This window comes from Heloderma suspectum, chromosome 2, assembly GCF_057233095.1.
Source record: "Heloderma suspectum isolate Gila_16-S chromosome 2, 16-S_ref, whole genome shotgun sequence".
NCBI lineage: Eukaryota > Metazoa > Chordata > Lepidosauria > Squamata > Helodermatidae > Heloderma > Heloderma suspectum.
The window spans coordinates 105,210,414-105,230,197 of NC_139459.1; the positions used below are offsets into that span (position 1 = coordinate 105,210,414).

Consider the following 19,784-nt stretch of genomic DNA (forward strand, 5'->3'; position numbering starts at 1 on the left):
AGCACAATTTCCTAATAAACTCCCTGAAGCTGCTGGTTCCACCACTGCCTAAAGAATACATGTACTCATGTTTTTCTACCAGCACCTAAAGCAATTTGTTGGTGTGTGATTTTAACAGGAAAAATGCTTTGGAGGGAAAGGGTGCCCTTGGCCCACAGTCCCAATACAGATCACACATATCCCTTTCCAAACTGCTATTTGAAAAGATAATGATAGAGATGCATCCGTGAAGCTCCATCATCTCATCTAGTTCGGTGCTAATGTTAATACACTCATCCTGCCAATAATTTCCATGCTGTACAAACTGTTAAAAACCCAAAACTATGTGTAATTTCATTTATTGGTGCCTCTTGCAACTGTCTAATCTGAAGAGGCAGTCCCTATGTTCTTATGAAAGGGTTTTACAAGCCAACAGAGGATTTCCCCATGTACCCTATTAATGTGATTGGGCTTAGCCTCACCCATCACCCTCTGCACCATTAGGCATGGTTAAGGAAAAGGCTGGCGTTGATTAACAAAAAAGTGTTGATTCATTCCTCTATTGCTAAACAAGAGGTAACATTTTTTTAGAACAGCACCATTTTAGTTACTCTGAAATACACTTTCTGGTTGACATGTGTAGCTGTAGTAAGGGTGGTTCATGCAACCCCTCCTCATGTACTCATGAATGTGTCAGAGGGCAGCAGGATGCTTACTGGCTACACCACATGCACACTAGCCACACACAGTGCCGGCTGCATGTTCAGCTTCAGCGTGAAGAAGCCATAGGAATCATAGAATCCCAGCATTGGAAGAGACCTTAGAGGTCGCCTGGTCTAATCCCCAGTTAAATGCAGAATCTGCCATGCAGAATGCAACTGCTCGTAGGGCTTCTCTATGTGAGGGAGAATCCTGGGACATTAAAAAAGTACTAAATTGTATTAAATCAAATAAAGAAGCCCTTTCAAATCATTGAGGGCTGCCCCAGTTAAATGAGTAGCTTTGCTACTTACAACGAGGCAGTTAAGCCTACTCACACATCTGGATAAGAGCAAAACAATGAATAAAAGATTAAAATACATTAAACGTAAATAACCAAACCCAGGAAAATAATGAGAACCCCAACAAGCCCTTCACAAGGTAACCAAGCACAACTAGATGGCTTAGAGAATTTCCTGAGATATCTATTGATATATTGACCACAAATATCCCAAACTAAAGTCAAATAGCTGGTTACGAAAGATAGCCACTCACAGCATTGTCTCCAGGACCCCCAGCCACTGGACTCCAGCTCTGTAGCAACCACCAAATCCTGGTCCGCAGAATGGGTTCTGAATCCATTAGAACAGATTTCTTGGCGCCTCAGCAAGCAAAGCAACTTTGGGTCGAGGCAGGATCAGCAATGTCCTCCAAGAAAACAAAAAAATAGAACACAGCTCCCAAAGGGTAGATTCCAACTAAAGTCCTACTTAGAGTAGACCTTTTGAAATGAATGGGACTTAAGTTAGTCATGACTAACTTGTCCCATTCATTTCAATGGATCTACTCTAAGTAGGACTTTAGTTGGAATCTACCCATAGTAACTAATATATTTTTTATTGCAAAATAGTTTCAATCTTCGTGATTCAAAACACCCTTGTACAGGAACTAGTAATAGGATGCTCCGCTTCCTCTTACAATTTGCTCTGAGGGCCTTGGCTTGAATGACCACCTTGGTTAGGGTAAGCATACAGACATTAACTCCATATACAACAGGGGTGGGGAGCCTTTTTCAGCCCAAGGGCCAAATTCAGTTTTGGCAAAGTTATCAGGGGGCCACATTCCAGTGGTGGGTGGGGCCAAAAACAAAAGGATGGGGTTAAAATACCAAAAAAAAATTACAAGCATATTTTAGCTTAAAGCTCTTACTCCCAGTAACTAAGCTTTTGGAGAGGCATTTCAACCTTTTTAAAATGAAAAGGGGAAAAAACTGCCAAAGCTGGCAAATCAAGAAATGATCAGTGGTCCGAGGAAAGGGATCATGGCCAGGAAAAGGGATGTGGCTGTCTGAAATTCCAGAGGGCCAGATATGATCTACAGGCCTGGGGTTTCCCATCCCTGATGAGGTGTGGGGAGAGGAGCCTGTTGGGACATAAGGCTCAGTAAACTGTTGGTAGGTGAGTTGGGGACTCCATAAGACTATGGTCTTCTTGCAAAGCTTTAAGATGGTGGGGTGTGGAGTAAATGGCTAACTGACACATTGATCAGGCAGGAAGGGTGTAGAAGAACTATCAGACCCAAGAGCCTGAGGATTCCGTATGTCTACGGCTGAGAAGTGTGTTTAAAAAAATATTTTGGCCTAGGTTCAAAAAGCTTAAGGTCACCCTGACTGTACAAGAGAAAAGATGTCTCAGCTAGCTGCCTTTATACATACTCTGTGTCACATTAGACCACAATTCAGAAGGCTTGTTTATCATCCTGATCAGGAAAAGAGTGTTTCAATTCATTTGAAAATATGTTCTAATTCAAGCATACAATAGTTACCTGAAGAGAAAGGTACACACTGTACTAAACTGTGCAATACTCGGAGATGAAATCAACGGAGCTATCACGTGCATACTCATTCAGAAGTAAGCCCCACAGCGTTCAATGGAACTTCTGTCCCAGGTCAGTGTTCACAGGATTGCAACCAAATTCATGAAAGGCTACAACTGTCTACAGAAGTTAGACGGCTTTAAGATAGGGGTGCAGAACTTCATGATCGGAGTCCACACCGAGCTACCAATAGTTTGCCAGTTTCCTGGATGTTGTACAGTCCCGCCCCCTTCTAAAAGGTTGAAGTGCCTCTCCTAAGAATTAGTTACTGGCAGTAAGAGCTTTAAGCTAAATTATGCTGATATTTTTGGCCCTGCCCCTTTTGCCCCACCCACCACTAGAATGTGTCCCCCGAGACCTTCTCCGAAAAGGAATTTGCCCTTCAGGTTGAAAGGAGTTCTGCACTCCTGCTTTAAAAACTCTGGGATTGCCAGGGGAAGGCATCTAAAAATTCAGGACCCAAGTGCAAGTTTTACCTGAGTCAGAACAGCGGCCTTTGCTGTGAATGGAGCTATGCATTCAGAATACTTGTGGAAAGGAATTTGGAAACATGTTTGATTAACACCCAAGTCCAGATGTTAGCATATCTGTAAATGGAAGCTGGCCCGGAAAATCCAACCTGGTCACAACTTCTGAAGAAGAAACTCTGCTCATATGATGCACCCTGGCACTACTGCCCCATTGCCGCATTTCTTTGAATAGACACTGAGCAGATAGATGCCAGGTGAAACAGTGAGTGAGTGGGGGGGGGGATCATGGAGGATAGAGCTCGGCTGTGCACATCGTGCTGCTTACCCTGTACTTCCTAAGCTAGTCTGCTATCCTCAGGTATCGGGTGTGGACAAGGATGCTGTCTCATTCCCTCTGTTGGAGTAAGATTCAACTGTGGGTGGGGAGGCACCATCTTTTTCTTTGCATCAGGCAGCACATCTTGGGCCAGTGCTGTGGAGAAGCAAGAGGTCTGAGGTCAAATATTTACACGTGTTATGTAAAACTTAAAAAATCCAGAACGTCTTATGGAATGTAATGTTATGGAATGTAATAATGTTGTGACTATAAGTGCTTAACAGTGAAAGGTTAAAAGGTTATCCCTATCTGAAGCCTGTTACTTTGTATGTGAGGATTACTGTTGGCAACCTGTTAATTGTCAATAAAATTGCTACGGTTTGTAACAATATGAATTGTTCAATTCAGATGAAGCTGGAATCAAGAAAGGATTCAGAGGGAACTCAAGGATGTATCTGAGAGGGATGGGCAGCTAGATGAGTTTATAAATTAGAGACTGATACAAGAGTGAAATTACCCAAGGGAAAAGTACTGGTAGCTAAGTTAAATTAAAAAAAAAAAAAAAGGTAAAGCTGTCCCCAACCAGTCGTGTCCGACTCTAGGGTGTGGTGCTCATCTCCATTTCTAAGCCAAAGAACCAGCGCTGTCCGAAGACGCTTCTGTGGTCATGTGGCCGGCATGACTGAACACTGAGGTGCACGGAACGCTGTTACCTTTCCCGCCGAAGCGGTACCTATTTATCTACTTGCAATTTCTTGCTTTCGAACTGCTAGGCTGGCAGAAGCTGGGACTGAAGACAGGAGCTCACTCTGTCATGCAGCACTCAGGTCTCGAACTGCTGTCCTGCCGACCTTCCAGTCTGCAGTTCAATGTCTTAACCACTAAGCCACCGTGGCCCCTAAAGGAAAGGTTCCTCCTGTGCAAGGACTGGGTCATTACTGACCCCTAGAGGGACGCTGCTTGCACAAGCGTTTTTGTGGCAGACTATAGCAGGGTGGTTTGCCATTGCCTTCCCCAGTTGTGACTACCTTTCCCCCCAGCAAGCTGGGTACTCATTTTACTGACCTCAGAAGGATGGAAGGCTGAGTCAACCTGAGCCGGCTACCTGGGACCCAGCTTCCGCTGGGATCGAACTCAGGTCGTGGGGAGAGCTTTGGTTGCTATACAGCCGCCTACCACACTGCGCCACACAAGGCTCTATTAAGTTAAGTTACACAAGAGGAAAATACCAGTAGCTTTAGTACAGCCTTTGAAAGAAGAGTTATGAAGTCTGTAATGGCGGGGAATTATTCAACCAGTAGAGAAAAGTACATTCTGAATAAGCAGTCCGGTGATGATCTGAAAACCAGCAGAGAAATTCAGAATATGCATAGATCCAAACCCCTTGAGAGAGCAATCCTATGGTCCCTAGACAGAGTCTTGGGGGCCATAGGGTCATTCAGATTTCTGGCTCTGAGGTCAGACTAAGTGCTCTGACCTCAGAGCCAGGAATGCAAGCTCCTCCCCCCTTGCAGCTGGTGCTGAGAGGACAGTGCTGGTTCCCTCTGCAAGGTCACAAAGGTAACCTTGGAGAGGAGGGAAAGGGAGCATGCCAGTGGGAGGGGAGGGGATTGGGGAGGCTGGCAGTAAGGACACACCCTGAGTCTACAGGTAAGCAGAATAAAGGATGGCAGCTGAAGGATGCCACTGAACCCAGACACACTCGAAGTGGGCGAGCTATTAAGAGACCTGCACACTGAAAGACGATGTGTAAAGTTCTAGTCTATTCTTTAATTTTTTTTTCTTTCTCAAAAGGTAAGGGATGTAACAGTATGAAAGAACTGCTGGATTCAGCCTGAATGGGTTGTGTTTCCTAGGAGGAAGTACTAAAATACTAAAAAAAAGTATTTACGGGCAATGCCCACTGCTTCTGGTCTGAGGACAGAGTGGCCACAGCCTGAGAGAGCCCTTGTTTAAATAACAACTTGGACGTTTGTAAACAGAGCCTGTTTGAATCTGTGGGGTGCAGTCCACCAACCTTGAATCACAGTTACCAAGGATATTCTTATAAACGTTAGTGGTTTACAGGTAATCTTGTCAGTTTATATACTGGACTGGAGAATCAAAAGAGGTCAGGTTTTGATAGATGAATTAAATTAGTTAACTGTCATTGGCTCATAAATATATGCCAGCACTTTAAATTCCTGGTGGCTTCTTGTGATGTGTAGATTTTTCATATGACTGGGCCAATACACGTTAATCAGCTTACAAATGTTATGGTTCCCGCTGGCATGCTGCCATATGGGAGTGGGTTTGCTTTTTGTTTGGTGACCTCCATCCTCAATTAGGAGACCATCATATCTGAATTGGCTATCTATTTCTAGCCAAGGACAGAAACATCTCAAAACAGATAAGCAAATGAATTAGAAAAGTTCATCTCCCTTCTTTATAGGCCAATATAGGAGATAGAAAAGCTCTTTACTACTTTTTCTTAACATCCATATCAATTTTTGCTCTTATTGGCCAGGGCAAAAAAAAAAGGGGGGGGGTAGGTGGGTATTAAGTTCTGTGAGAACCAGGCAACCTGAGCAGTTTTTCCTCAGCTATGAGGGCTAGAAGTTTACTTCTTTTAATAACAAATGCTTAGAATCTGAGTCAGATGATGCACTACACAGGCAAGGGGTGTAAAAACTTCAGTCCTGTCCTAGGTTTCTGCAGATGTGAACCCTGCCATTGCACTCACACCTGGAGCTTTTTCTGTTCCAAGACAGAGGGCAAAACTTTGGGTAGTATCCAATATTAGTCCTGTGTAGAGTAGACCTGTTGAAATGAATGTGACTGAAATTAGTCATTACTAATTTAAATCCCATTCATTTCAATGGGTCTACTCTATCTAGGAATAACATTACCACATGTCTCTTAGATTATGGCATGATATTTCTTGATCTGTTTATTTAGTACTTAACACTGTACAAATTTGTTATTTTAACTTTTTTGTTTAGAAACACCAGCCCTACCTTACATTTTAAAACTCAAGACAAGATGCATTAGGGAGGAAAGGAAACTTAAAAGGATAGAGAATGATACAGAGTGAAAAGAGGCCTGCTGCTATAAAGCAGCATTGATTAAAATGAGGACAAATAATTCTTTCTCACTGAATTTCTCTTCCTATTAAATTGTGATGCCCAACAAATGCTCTTTTCTCTTCCTCCTGGCATACTTAATATTTCATCTCATCTCCATATTTACAACAGTTTCCCCAAAACTTGTTCTATCAGAGAAAATATCTTTGGACTGCATTTATTAGAAAGGGTAGTTCAGTTTCCCTTGCAGTAGATATGTGATAGTGATTTTCTCTTAAAAGATCAGGTGCATTTGATATGACCTGGATTGGAAGCTCAACTTCTAATTTCCTCTGAACTACCAATCTGCACAGAACATCTTGTTCTCCCTTTAGCAAAGCCAACCCTGGGTTTTGTACTCCATACAGCACAAGCAGATACATTCAAGTATATTTTCAATCTGTTCTAAGTGAAGCAAAGCATGCCTATGTGAACTAGGGCTACCACAGAGTATGGCTTTGAGAGAAGTCACTCTGACTCAATGTAATGCTCAGGCTAAGGGCTGATTCACAGATGTTTCAAAGCTGCTATGTACTATGCATTCTGAACATGTTATCATAGCACAAAAAAAAAGGATGGTACTTTTTGTACATTTCACTACATCAGTACAGGGGGGGAAATCACATGCAAAGTGCCCCTAAAAAAAAATATCTGCATAGAGCAGCTTTCCCCAACCTGGGGAAGCTATTTGTTGACCTCCAAAGCTATTTATTTTGGATTATCTTACCTTAAGGTTTTTGTGCTGCTGGTCTTGAAATGGCTGAACTATTTTAATCTGCTTTCTTTTGATACAATGATTTTTGCTTTTTTACCTAGCTATTGTTGTTTTCTGTTATTGTTGTTTTTAATTGTTTTAATACATTTGTATTATTGTTTTAATCAAGTTTTACTTATGATTGTGTTAAGGAAATATCCAAGGCAGGTTAGGTTGAACAGTCAGAAATGTATTAAAACACATCACAGCTGAGGGAGGGACAGTCGACATTGTGTCTCACCAAAAAAGAAAGAAAATGCTTTATACAGACTGAAAGTTGGAGAACAACAACAAAAAAATACTATGCATGCTGAAGAGCTAATTTAGCTCAGCAACAATCTTATCAGCACAGCTGCGTTATTTTCTCTTACTTCTGAAGTCCTAAGCTACCCCTAAAAAAGGAATTTCCTGCCTATAATGAGCAAGTTACAATTACCTTTTCAAGGTCAGACACGTATACATCCTTTCAAACCTATCAGGCACCTTAGTTGGTTGCTTGAACCAAACTACACAAGAGGGCTAGTCAGGCCTACCTTCACAATCCCCCCTTTGAGTCTGTCAGGCTCACCATCCATACTTGTATTGTTATCAGTTGTTCAATCTCTTTATCTCCTACTTCTTTTCACATTTCTCTTTGCATTCTACTGACCATCTGATGAAGTTCAGCTTTATGTATAGTTTTAGTAAGGAATTTGATACAACATTTAATCAAAGCAATGATCACATGGAACAAAGCAATACAAACAACAATTATGCTTATTACATCACACATCTTGCTAGGTGGCTGTTTCTGGTAATAGGGTTTAATCATTTTAGCCTGATTTAGTGGGATGTGGATCATCGGTGTGCCTCTATGGGCATGGACTGGCATATGGCTGCAGATCTAGCAGTTGGATATATTTAAGTCCACTTGAATCTGGTTCACTACTTTCAGGAAAGTGTTCTCTGCTTTCATGGAAGATAAGATGTAATGCAGGAGCAGGATGCAGGTGGGCCACATCATGAGAATGTGCTTCTGGTGGATGCTGAGAAAACTTTTTCTTCACTAACAGGTGCTAGGCTCACTGCTAGGCCCACCTTGCCAGCAAGTGCTTATCTCACTATTAGTTTCTTAGAGTGGCTATTTTGTAATCCAGAGGAGGCTAAAGTGCTGAAAAGTCTAAGAAGATTTCACACAATCGCAGGAAAAAGGGCAACAAGCCAGTACCATGATGGCAGCCAGAGATGTTCTTCTCTTTAGGGTCCAAAATGACTCAAACGGCTGATGAACTCTGTGTTAGGGCACATTCAGTATTGGCTGGTTCTGGGGCACATTGTCTTCAGGGGGCAACACTTTCTTGCAGTGGGATGCAGGGATCCAGGTAGACTGTCTTTGCAGCTTCATGGCAGCATGGGCTGTCAACAGCATCTGATGGGGCCTTTTTCAGTGAGGCTCAAGGGAAGACTTCTTCTGATGGACTTTGATGTAAACTCAAACATTAAAAGAACAATTTTTTTTCATTTGAATGAAATCTATGTGTATGTTAAAAGAAAGCTTACACATCCCTTAACTTTCGGTTCAGTCACTCTAGTTTTCAGGGGAGTGACAGGGTGCTATACTTCAGGGCTGGTTATATGAGCAGGTGGTGCACCTTCCCCCTCTCAGACAAGAACAGATAACAGGCCAATTCACTCAGGATTCTATAGAGCAAGTCTGACTAAGTTAGAAAACTGTCAGAAAGTACTCACGCTGCTGGTCCCCCTTTCATCAAGGCCTTTCTCTTTTGGCAGCAAAATAAGCTTCTCACAGTACAGAAAGAAGCACTCCTGATCAGTTAGAAGGTATACAGTATGAAGAGCGATTACTGCGCATTGTTTTATATTTTAGCTTCTGTTAGTAGCAAAGAGAGTGGCTTTCACTGTATACAGATATGAGAACAAGCTCTAAAATCATTAACCTTGCCAACTTTCTAGCATATCAGCGCACCTGTGCTATTGATTACTTCATTATTACTGCATATGATTCTGGGTAAATTCACACATGACTGCTTGCCAGTCTTCTGAAACCAAACCTAATACACTCTGCTTCTTGAATTTTCAGATTCCATATGCAGTTTTTCATTAAACAATGAAAACAAATAATATATCATTAAGCTTGCTAGGCTACATACAAATGAAAGAGACAAAGCAAGAAAATAACAATAACTAATATAACAATGGGATAAGGCACAACACATAGGATTTCCAATCCACTGTTACTTCAGTGTACAAATATATCTCACCAGTGACTTTCAATAAAGGTTTACACTTCCTTAGACCACTTTAAAATCTCATTCTCATCTCAACAGCATCATTCTAGCACATGCAGCATCTCCCAACAAACATTCAGTTCAGCTTGCAGTTTTTTTCTTTATGAAGTTACACTTACTGGTACACACAGAAGGTTGAGCTTGAGATATAATACATGTTCAAACACATTAGCTAATACGTGACTATACAGAGTCTTCAGCCAACACCCACTCTCTATTGCCAGTCACACACAGTCACTGCATCTTGATTTTTACATGGGAGAAGCTGCTGCTATTGTAGCTTTCAGGTGGCATATAGGACAATCTGTCTAGCAAACCCAAAGGCCAGGCATTTGATGACTAGAGGAATAAAAAGCTCCCACTCCCACATGGCAGGAACAACAGGCACAAATACAGATATAAAGACATTTTCTCTAAAAGCAAAAACGAAGTTACTGAGTACATTAAACACATTATTCACATTTATGCAATTCGCTTGATCTAAATCATTGTGGCACCTTCGCCCCTTACAGGAATGACTCAATAGATTCTACCCTTCTTATCTGCTACTACAAGGTGGGGAAGAAGGACCATGGGCGCTATCAGGCAGCCATCCAGGGAGTGCCACAAATGGTCAGTGTACTGAGAACAACCAGCCAGTCTCCATTTTTCTTTAACATTTGAACCTGATTTTGGAGTTGTGCAACATCTTCAAAAGTTACCATGGGAGACTGGTTTAAAAGTTCTGCTTCTTGAGCAAAAGTACAGTTAGGCAAAACAATTTGTTCTATTATAGTCTGGGAAGTACAGACAGCATACCTCTTCAGCATTTATTTGACAAGACCCATCCACAAAATACACACAATCTATATTAGTCAGTAACTCATCTGACAAGTCTGGACGTGGCTTTGCTAGGCACTCAGCCACTTCTAAACAATCATAAGGGATGCTTTCAGAAGGATCAGGCAGAAAAGAAGCAGGATTTAGAGTGAAACAACATTGCACTGTAATATGACTGGTAGAGAGAAGCAAAATTTCATATCTGAAGAGGTGTGATTGAGATAGGTGCTTTGTTTTAAATAGAAGAGGTGCCACTGAGTGAGGTACATAAAGAGTTAAAGGAGAACTTAACACAATATTTTCAGTGGCTTGAACAAGGAGAGCAGCTGCTGCAGAATCAAGGAAAGTACTGTAATACGTTACTAGTCAGTTCTTATTTCTATGCTTTTAGTTAAGCACACTAAGAGCACAATAATTTTTTTTTTTCATAACAGAAGAGAGTGAACAGAATAACTAGGAAGCCCAAGTTGTTTTAGAACAGTGCTTGTTTTGGAGCAGTGGAAGCAGATTCAGCTTCGGAAGACCAGGGAAGTGGCTCAGGAATATCTAAATATACTCTGTCAGGGAACAAAGATAGTGCAACTAAGTTTACACAAAAGGTCTTTGATCACTAGAAAGAAACAGGCATTGATGAAGTTGCAAACCTCTCAGCTGTCTTAGAAGTTGGGAGGGGGAGGGGGGAAGTGGCTCAGATGTGTGAAGTGTTTCCATCGGTTGGCCAGGTCAATGGGGACACTTATTTTTCTAATGCTCAACTTGGCTACAAAAAAGTGGCAGCAATGCTAAAATAGTTTTCTGATCCGCGCTTGGTCTAAAGTATTAAGATCAGCTGGTTCTTGATCTGGCTAATTTGCTTGTTCCTTTAAACTAGTGTGCACTTTAGGGGGCAAAATAACTTGCATGAGTTCATGCTAGCCCAATTAGGATTTTAACAAGTGATCACTGCTTGCAATTTTTCTCTAAATTTCTGTAGCTTTTCTCGGATGTTTCAAAATTTGACCTGGTCTTTCAGTTTTTCTTGGGAGTTCTTCAGACTCTGCTCCCTGGGACTTTTTGACGTCTCAACATACCAATCAAAGAATGCATTCCCATTGACACTGTGCCACCTTGGAACCCCAAGATTCTAAGGATCCCTTTAAATGCACAATACTGTCCAAATCAAAGGTCCCAACCAAGGGAAATTGTTTGGACGGGTCAAGTTCCATTTGTCCAAAACTTGCAAGTCTTAGGTCCATAATTCCTGTACATGTACATTGCAGGCATCCCTTTTGGGGCTGTGGAATTTCTTTGGCAGAATCCAACCCCATCCTCAATTCACACAGAAGCACACAAGAAAACAACCAGGAGGTCTCCACAGGTTGCAAGAAACAAAAGGCACTGCCAAATGCCAAGGTACAGTCAGAGACCGACTCTCACTGAATTGGAGACACAGTCATTCATGATCTAGAGAGCTCATACCATGGCAGGGAGTGAAAGAAGGGTTGGGTGGAGTGAAAGAAAGGTCGGGTCATTCACTGCAATCTCCATTCATTCAGGAATGATTTATTCAGGAGGTCCATGCCTTGCCAGCCGGCTCATATCATAGAGAGAAGGAGGAATACTCACTCACACAAGGTTCCAGCGACTATAATTTGCCCTGGTCCTTTTTACCTCAATTCATACCAGGCAATTCTCATTCAATTCTTTTCCTCAGTTCACACAAGGCAACTCTCATTCACCTGACACCATAGCCCACGGACCTCTGTAACCCTCTCAAAACAAAACAAAAACCTTACCAAGTGCTTAAATTACTGACTGGCTCTTTAAAGGTGGTATCCTGTCAGCCAAGGCAGAATCATCCCACGGGCAGCCTCACACTGAGTCCCAGACTTAAGAGATTTCAAAAGGTCTCTTACCTTGGTGTATGCTTCTGGGATGTTCAGTGAATGGCAGTTCAAAGTGGTTCGATTCTCCTGAGCATTTGGGACCTAAGTCACACACCAAATTGTTAAGGAAATAGCCAAGGCTATTGTTAAGGAAATAGCCAGGTTGAACAGTCAGAAATGTACTAAAGCACATCACAGCTGAGGGAGAGACAGTTGACACTGTGTCTCACAAAAAAAAAGAAGAAAAAGAAACAGGATGTTTTTATACAGACTGAAAGTTGGAGAACAAAGAAAATACATTATACATGTTCAAGAGCTAATTTAGCTCAGCAACAGTCTTATGATCACAGCTGCATTATTTTCTCTTACTTCTGAAGTCCTAAGCTACCCCCTAAAAAGGAATTTCCTGCCTATGATGAGCAAGTTATAATTATCTTCTCAAGGTCTGACACATATACATTCTTTCAATCCCATCAGGCACCTTAGTTGGTGCTTGAACCAAAGTATTCAAGAGGCCTAGTCGGACCTACCTTCACAATTGTAAGCCACCATGAGTGCCATTTTCCTTGGTTAGAAAGGCAGGATATAAATCAAATCAAGAAATAATTGAGTCAATAGGCTATCTGTCTTTTAAAAAACTTTTTAATGTTATTTATTTTTGGTTATTCTAATATCCTTTATGTTTTCCTTGAGAGATTTGTATTTTGTTTCACACAGGTGACAATTCCAACTCTCTCCCAGCCTAAAGCTGAAATCCTAAGCACTCTTTCCTCAGAAAAACTCCAACTGAACTCATTTGCTTCCAATTAGGGTTGCTTGAGGAATTTGATCTTTGTGAATTCCATTATGAACTAACCTGACCAGCACCTTCTCCAGACTAAAGTAAGGATCAGAACTTAATTAAGCACCAGCTTTTGTACTTTCTGAATGTTCTGAGAGAGTACTCAGAACATTCCATTGCAGTTGATACAAAAACATATAAAATGTTTTAAAATATGAATTTTGAGAGAAAATACATGTTAAATATGTATTTAAAGGTGCAATCCTATGCATGCAGACAGAAGAAAGTCCTACAACTCCCAGCATTCCCCGGACTTGCATGTTTAAGGGTGCAATCCTATGGGGATAGGCGGCCGCCTCCAAACTCGGAGGTGACTGCCTATCCAATGCAGGGCAGGAGAAGCATGGAGGTGATCGTTCCCTCTGCACTTCTCCTGCCCTGCATTTGCGGCTAGACAGCTGATTTCGGCTGTCTAGCCACGGGAAGGCAGAGCAGGGGAGGAGGCTGCCAGATGACACATAGGATGTGACATACTGGCATTTCCGCCTTCCCCACCCCAGAACGCCTCCTGGAATGCCTCGTTTTGGCCGCTCCGCGCTCCTCTTCCAAGTGCGGAGCGCGGGGCTGTTCCACACTGCCTCAGAGGCAGCGCGGAAGGGGGAGAGGGTCAGTTCCCAGAAAACCACATATGCTATGGCTGTCTAGCTGCTGACATAGGATTGTTCCCTAAGTTTAAGTTTAAAATTTGAATTTTCATGCAGATTTTAAAAAGTGAGATTAATGCAGAAATGGGACAACGGATGAACTTATGTGAAATGGACTTATGAATGAAGACATGTGAAAGTGGCATGGAATAAAAATAGAGTACTTTGCTCATCCCTACTTCCAAGTAAACATATTTAGGATCATTCTGCCACATACCCCCTCTGACCAAAGAATAATTGATAACATCTTGAAGTTGGACTTTGACTTGAATTCTAATTCCTGCTTGGCTCATGTATGCACTCCTTGGGCAGTTTTGTGAAAGTCTAGAATTTTCAACCTCAGTTTCCCAGGTCTAAAATAGAAATGAGCTGATTTTCTGTGGGAATAATCAGGGAAACTGTTGTAGAACACATTGGACATTCAAAACGGCTAGAGAAGTATATTGTGAATGTTTCTGTTTTGGACATTTTTTTTTAAATACAAAGGCAGTCCAAAAAGTATTGCATACATTTTAAAGCCTTTTTTTACTGCTTCCCCATCACATTAACCACTTTAATTCTTCCCTGCTCACTGCTTTGCCCCCCCCCAACACCTTTCCTCCCTCCTGATAGTCCCACAGCAACTGAGCATAGAAGGTTCTTAATTAGATACTTACAATAAAACCCTAAAATATTATCAGGAATTACTTTTGCTCATAATGCGAATGTCTGTTAATAAAAGAAAACTCTCATAGTTTTTTTTTTAAAGGGGTGTTACTGCAAATATATCCGAATGTTCCCCTACCTCATTAACCCAACTTTCCTGGGTAAGGCATATGGGCTACATGTATAAGGCACATTCCAGGAGAGTAGCAATGTTAATCTGTTACTTCAAAAACAATAATCCTGTGGCACTTTAAAGACAAATCAAGAAGTTTGATTCCATTTGTTCAGGCTTGAATCAAGACAATGGTTTGTTGTCCCACTAAAGGTATTGGTTATTAACAGCAAAGCTTGGATTATTATCACCAATTGCTGCTGCTGTGAATGGTTACTTTTTCTAATCTTAAGCTTCACAAAGCTTTTTTTTTCTTTATCAGAGACTCTACCTTTTGTATTTCATTGCCATGTGGCTCCATTTCCCTCCCTCCATACCTGTACATGCACATACACACCCGCCAACTGAGGGTAATAGGGCTGGACCTACCATTAAGAGTGGGCTGGCTGCCTCAGACAGCAGATGCTGGCAGGGGCATGAATGGGGAACTCCCCACCTGGACTTTCCCCTCCATTGGAGGTTTGTGCGCCATGCAGCTTAACCTGTCCCCTCAGCTGGCCTGCTCCCTCCGGGGTACTCGAGGAAGCTGTCCTGCCTCCAGCACGGAAGTAAGATTCAACTGCCAGTCCCGTGGCTTCCATGAGAGAAATTTTAACGATTTGCTGAATGTGTTTTATAACTGGTTTTGTAGTATTTGTTTCTATTATGTACGTCACCCTGACAGCTTGGGCTATAGGGCGGCTCATAAATTGAATGAACAAACGCATACGTTTCGGGGGCATGGCGGTGGGTGGGGAATCTTGTCCTTCAACTCAGGCAGCCAAACATCTTGGGTCAGCCCTGCCTCATGAAGCAGGGGAGCTCCGCAGAGGCGTGTGCCGCAACAACCCGTGTTTGTTTTTAAAGCGCCACAAGACGGTTGTTTTTGTGGCGACGCAGCCACCGCGGAGGAATTCCAAACGAAGAGACTGGTGGCGGGCCAAACTTCCTTGACCGCAGCGGGCTCTAGTCCGCCAGGGGAGCCTGCGCCGCAGCCCACCTCTGAGAGACGCCCGCGAAGGTGCCGAGGCGCCTCGCCGCGGCTGCCGCGCTTCCCGAGCCCCTTCTCGGCAATGGGGGGTTGAGGCACCTTGGCTCCTCCCCCTGGGCCGCCCTCCGCGACGCGCCTCGCACTGCTTAGCCTCTGCGTGGTGACGCAATTGCGACACTCGCGTGAGCCCGGAAACGCAGGCCTGGGGAGCCTCCCGCGCTGTGCTCGGCCCCAGGCGCTCCTCGGAGGGCGCCTCTCCCCCTCCCCCACCTCCCCGGAAGGCGAGCGGAGAAGCAGAGCCGGAACGAAGGAGGGGGAAGCTGCAGCCCACCGGCAAAGGCCCGGCTGGGATCAGTCTGGGTGTGCGGAGAGCGGCTGGCGCAGACAGGCGCGTTCCTTCCTGGTCTCGCGCACCGCAGGCAGCCGGGGGAAAGTTGTCCGCGTGCAGCCGAGAGTCTGGAGAAAACCTCGGCAAAGACCAGCAGCAGCAGCAGCAGCAGCAGCAGGAGGGGTGAGCAAATGGAAAACTCCACATATTTCCTGTATTTCTTTTGCTTTCTGTGTTTTGTGTGCAGACTTGCATAGAGTTGCACGCGCGCGCTTGCATGCATGGGCGTGCACAGGGCGACTGAGCTTTCAGAGCACTTCCCGGGGCGGCAAGTTTGGGGGGACTCGCCGAGAGTTTGCTGTGTGACAGAAGTGGGTGAGGGAAGGAGGAGATGACGAGGTTACTGCTCTCTCTCTCTCTCTCTCTCTCTCACACACACACACACTCACACACGGTCTTTCTTGTTTCATAGAGAACTTTGGGCTGCGGGTTCCTCACCCGTCCCCCACCCACTCCGCAAAATCCCCTTCCAGATTCGTGCTAGGGGTGTAAACGAAACCGAATTAGAATCATATGGAACGTGGTAGAATAAACGGAATGTTACGTTTTATGGAGGCCAAGAGGTGGAATTTCTTCCTCCTTCTGAGAGTTGTATTTTTTTTTAACCCCCTATTAAACCAATAATTCTCTTGTTTAGGCTGTAGTAGCAGTCTGAGAAAGGGAGATGTGAACATGTTCCCATGGACAGAAGAGGCCTCCCACCTTTCCCACGGTGTGTATTTTTTTTTTTTTTGCTGGGGATGGGTGTTGTGTGTTTAACGCACCTTCGAAATATAGCATGTATTTATGTCATTAGAAGTTAATGATGAGATCTCTCTGTTTTACATCTTCTTGCTAAATATTGTAAACTACTACATATCCTTTTGTTATGGTTTATTTTCTCTGTTGCTTAACAATACAGAACTTTTTTTGAAGCTATTGGTCTGCTTTCTTAAGAAAACAAAGGTGGTGTTGATTTATGAGGAGGGTGATTAACTTCTTGTAGGTGGGAAAAAGAAATAAAATGGAATGCGCAGTTGCAATAACACAAGTTGGGGAAGCAGTCCATCCTTTTGCTTGATCAGTCCAGCTTCTTTCTTTCCCTGTCTGTTTAGGAAAGAGATTCCTTTTGAAATTGCTGAATTGTAACTGTTGAGAAAATAAAAGTCTGAAGGAAATGAAAAAACCAACAAAAAATATGTTGTGTAATCTTGTAGATCTATTTTTAGTTTTTACCATTTTTAAAAACAAACTTCAGTCAGTAGATGAGCTGTCAGTTCTCAAATGGCAAAATCAGTAGCAAATTAGATGTCATGTAGGAGATATTTTTCTTTGATTAAAAACAGCCATGAGGTGGCCTCTGATTTGGAGCCCTCCCAGCCCAAAGATGCTGATAGCTGTGGAAGGGGAAAAGACAGATATCTGTAGCTCTGTGTGTGTGTGTGTGTGTGTGTGTGTGTGAATTAAGTCAGGGAAAGGGTGTGGGGGAAGGGGTTAACTCTTTTCCCCCAGCATGTGATGCAGATCCAGTATTGCATCTGGTTTGGTCTTCCAGCTGTGCTGCGCAAACTGCCATCTACTGTATACATATATGTGCACTTCATACATAAATATGAGACTAGCTTTGCTATCGTAAGATAAGGTTTTGGCTTCCTTATCTACTCCATCTTCTTGACATCTGTAACATATGTGATTATTGCTTTGTTGCTTGCTAAATTGCCATCTCTTTTGTGTCATTTCCTTGTGGGCTGCTGTTACAAGCAGCAAGTAAGAACATCACAATTGCTACTAGAGCAAATGAAATAGTTGATCTTGTTTTCTGTAAATGTTAGTGCTTGATACTGGAATAAGCAGAAGAGTGCGGAGTGCATTTTATTTTGGAAGCCGTCTTGAGAGGGTTTTTACTCTTAACAGATGGCATAGACATTTAAAAAAACAAACACACCTCTTTTACAAATAGGACATGTAAACCTCACCTGAGGAGTGGAATGTCATTAAGAGCTATAGCTGAATTGATTCTTGTCTCTCCCCCCCCCCCCCCTTAAACACAAAGCTGTGAGTGGTTTCACAGATTTGCCTGGCAATCTTTTCTGCCACTGTTACACTATTGCTGTTTTCCCCACAGCAGAAGTGCAAAGTGTGAATACATACACATCTTCAAACCACATGTGAACATGTACTCCGATAACCCTGACTGGGCCACGGCTCCAAGTTGCATGTACACAGATGTTTAGGGATATTCATCTGTCATTCCTGCTTTACAAGATTGTTGGGGGTGGGGGGACGTTGGAAGGTATGGTGGTATTCATTTGGCAGACATGATTACTGTGTAAAGTGTGAAGGCTTTCAATAAGAGGAAATATTGTTTGAGGAGCTGGGAAGGAAAACTTTTATAGAGCTTACGAAGCAGCAATAGTTTTGCTCAACTGGAAAATGAAAGTAGTGCACATTGCTACAGCACACTTGCTATTGAGGAGTTGCTGGTATCAGTAATGGAAGACAATTAAGTACAGTCTTAGGATGATTTCTTTCTATATCCTGTGTTGCCAAAATGTGCCCAGCTGCAGAAAATGACAAAAGGACAGCAATGTTTCTTGTGTACCTATATGCAGTGTTATGTTTACTTTTCATCACTGCCAGTTAATTCAGTAATTATTTATTCTGGTTGTATGGTTATACATTGGCCCTAATGTGTTTTGATGGTTGATAAAATGCTTCAAAAAGCAGTAGATTTTGTGTGTGTGTGTGTGTGGTGGGAGATAATTTAGTTGTGGGAAAAGACAAGTTATTATTATTATATTTATTCTTTTGCTATTACAGAGGAAACTCCTAGTAGATAAACAAAGGAAAATATTTCATCTTACATTGATTCATAAATACAAATGATAACAAAGAAGAGCAATAAACATAATCAAACTTGTAACAGTTAAATTGTCCCTAACAGTAAATAAGGTTGTAGTGAATCCTGAACTTTATTGTTCCAGTATAAAACAAAGAGACTCCGTTTTTCTCTAAAGAAATTATTTACTGATTATCCCTCTCAGACTCTAATCATATTAAGTAATTTCATAATTGAGCTATATCCCAAACTGTAAAGATTGGGCCCCACATTTCTGCAGAAGCACCCAGAGAAGGCAAGGGAACCGAGTCAGATGAGGAAGAGGGTGAAGGGGTGGGGGAGCTATCAAGGCCACAGGAGACAGAACAGAGAGACAGCAGCAGAGAGGAGTCTTTCCAGCTAATCAGTTGAAACAAAGCTAGGCAGAAACCTCTCCATCCACCCTGGGAATGCCAGATCTTATGGAGGAGGGAGTAGTTGGGAGTGATGAAGTCAAGGATCAGATGTTGAGGGAGGGGCAACTTTGGGAAGTGAGGCGGGTCTAAAAGGTTGGCCACTCAGAAGAGGTCCCTAGGGGAAGACCTTTCCTGAGAGCAGGTCTGGACAAGCCACTCAGGTTCCCTACTGCTGGTGGGCTCCAGTTTCATCACAAGGTCCTAGCATAGTGCATTTAACAAAGGGAACTTCTTGTAGTCTAACTAGTATTGTGCGAAGCTGACTAGAGAACTTAGCTCTGTGTTGCTGGATGTTCATTAGGTCTGTAACCTGAAGAGCTGTTGATCTGGCTGTGATTTGCATAATAAAAGCTATTTACCAAGAGAATATCTTCCTTGTGTGACTGCATAGACACCTGGAGGCCTGGCACTAGACACAAACCCTCATATATCAATCTTCAGTTGTTGGAAGATTAACTGTCTTCTGCCTATAGCTTATTACCATTTGTGTAGCCATCAGTAATGAATAGTTATTTCCACGTTACCAATTGGAACTATACCTTTAACATATCCAAATAAAAATATCAATCAGTCCAAAGAGAGCTGAATACCTACAGTTTTCTTAATTTCATCCTTTACCATCCTTAAAAATTTACTATTTGGGGGCAGGACCAAAAAACATGGTATATATTTGTTTCACTGGAAC

General features: G+C 42.6%; 2 protein-coding genes across 8 annotated transcripts in view; one reads left to right on the top strand and one right to left on the bottom strand.

Annotated features, from left to right (window-relative positions):
- The window catches only part of LOC146352587 (uncharacterized), a 50,450-nt gene extending 34,958 nt beyond the window's left edge, over window positions 1–15,492 (bottom strand). For 2 of the 3 annotated variants that reach the window (XM_084834437.1, XM_084834435.1), the window contains exons 1-2: window positions 3,349–3,437; window positions 1,234–1,386 (exon numbers count right to left, since the gene is read on the bottom strand). In XM_084834437.1, the coding sequence (XP_084690563.1) occupies window positions 1,234–1,320 (87 nt within the window). In that variant the 5' untranslated portion in view covers window positions 1,321–1,386; window positions 3,349–3,437. Of the gene's footprint in view, window positions 1–1,233; window positions 1,387–3,348; window positions 3,438–12,196; window positions 12,269–14,837 lie in introns of those variants that run through there. The other variant, XM_084834436.1, reaches the window with a different exon arrangement.
- Window positions 15,493–15,605: 113 nt separating this feature from the next.
- Window positions 15,606–19,784, top strand: part of JAK2 (Janus kinase 2) — a 112,192-nt gene continuing 108,013 nt past the window's right edge. For 3 of the 5 annotated variants that reach the window (XM_084834428.1, XM_084834423.1, XM_084834429.1), the window contains exons 1-2: window positions 15,615–15,949; window positions 16,464–16,538. The gene's annotated coding sequence lies outside the window, so the exon portion shown is untranslated. Of the gene's footprint in view, window positions 15,950–16,463; window positions 16,539–19,784 lie in introns of all 5 variants that reach the window. The other 2 variants (XM_084834422.1, XM_084834427.1) reach the window with 1 other exon arrangement.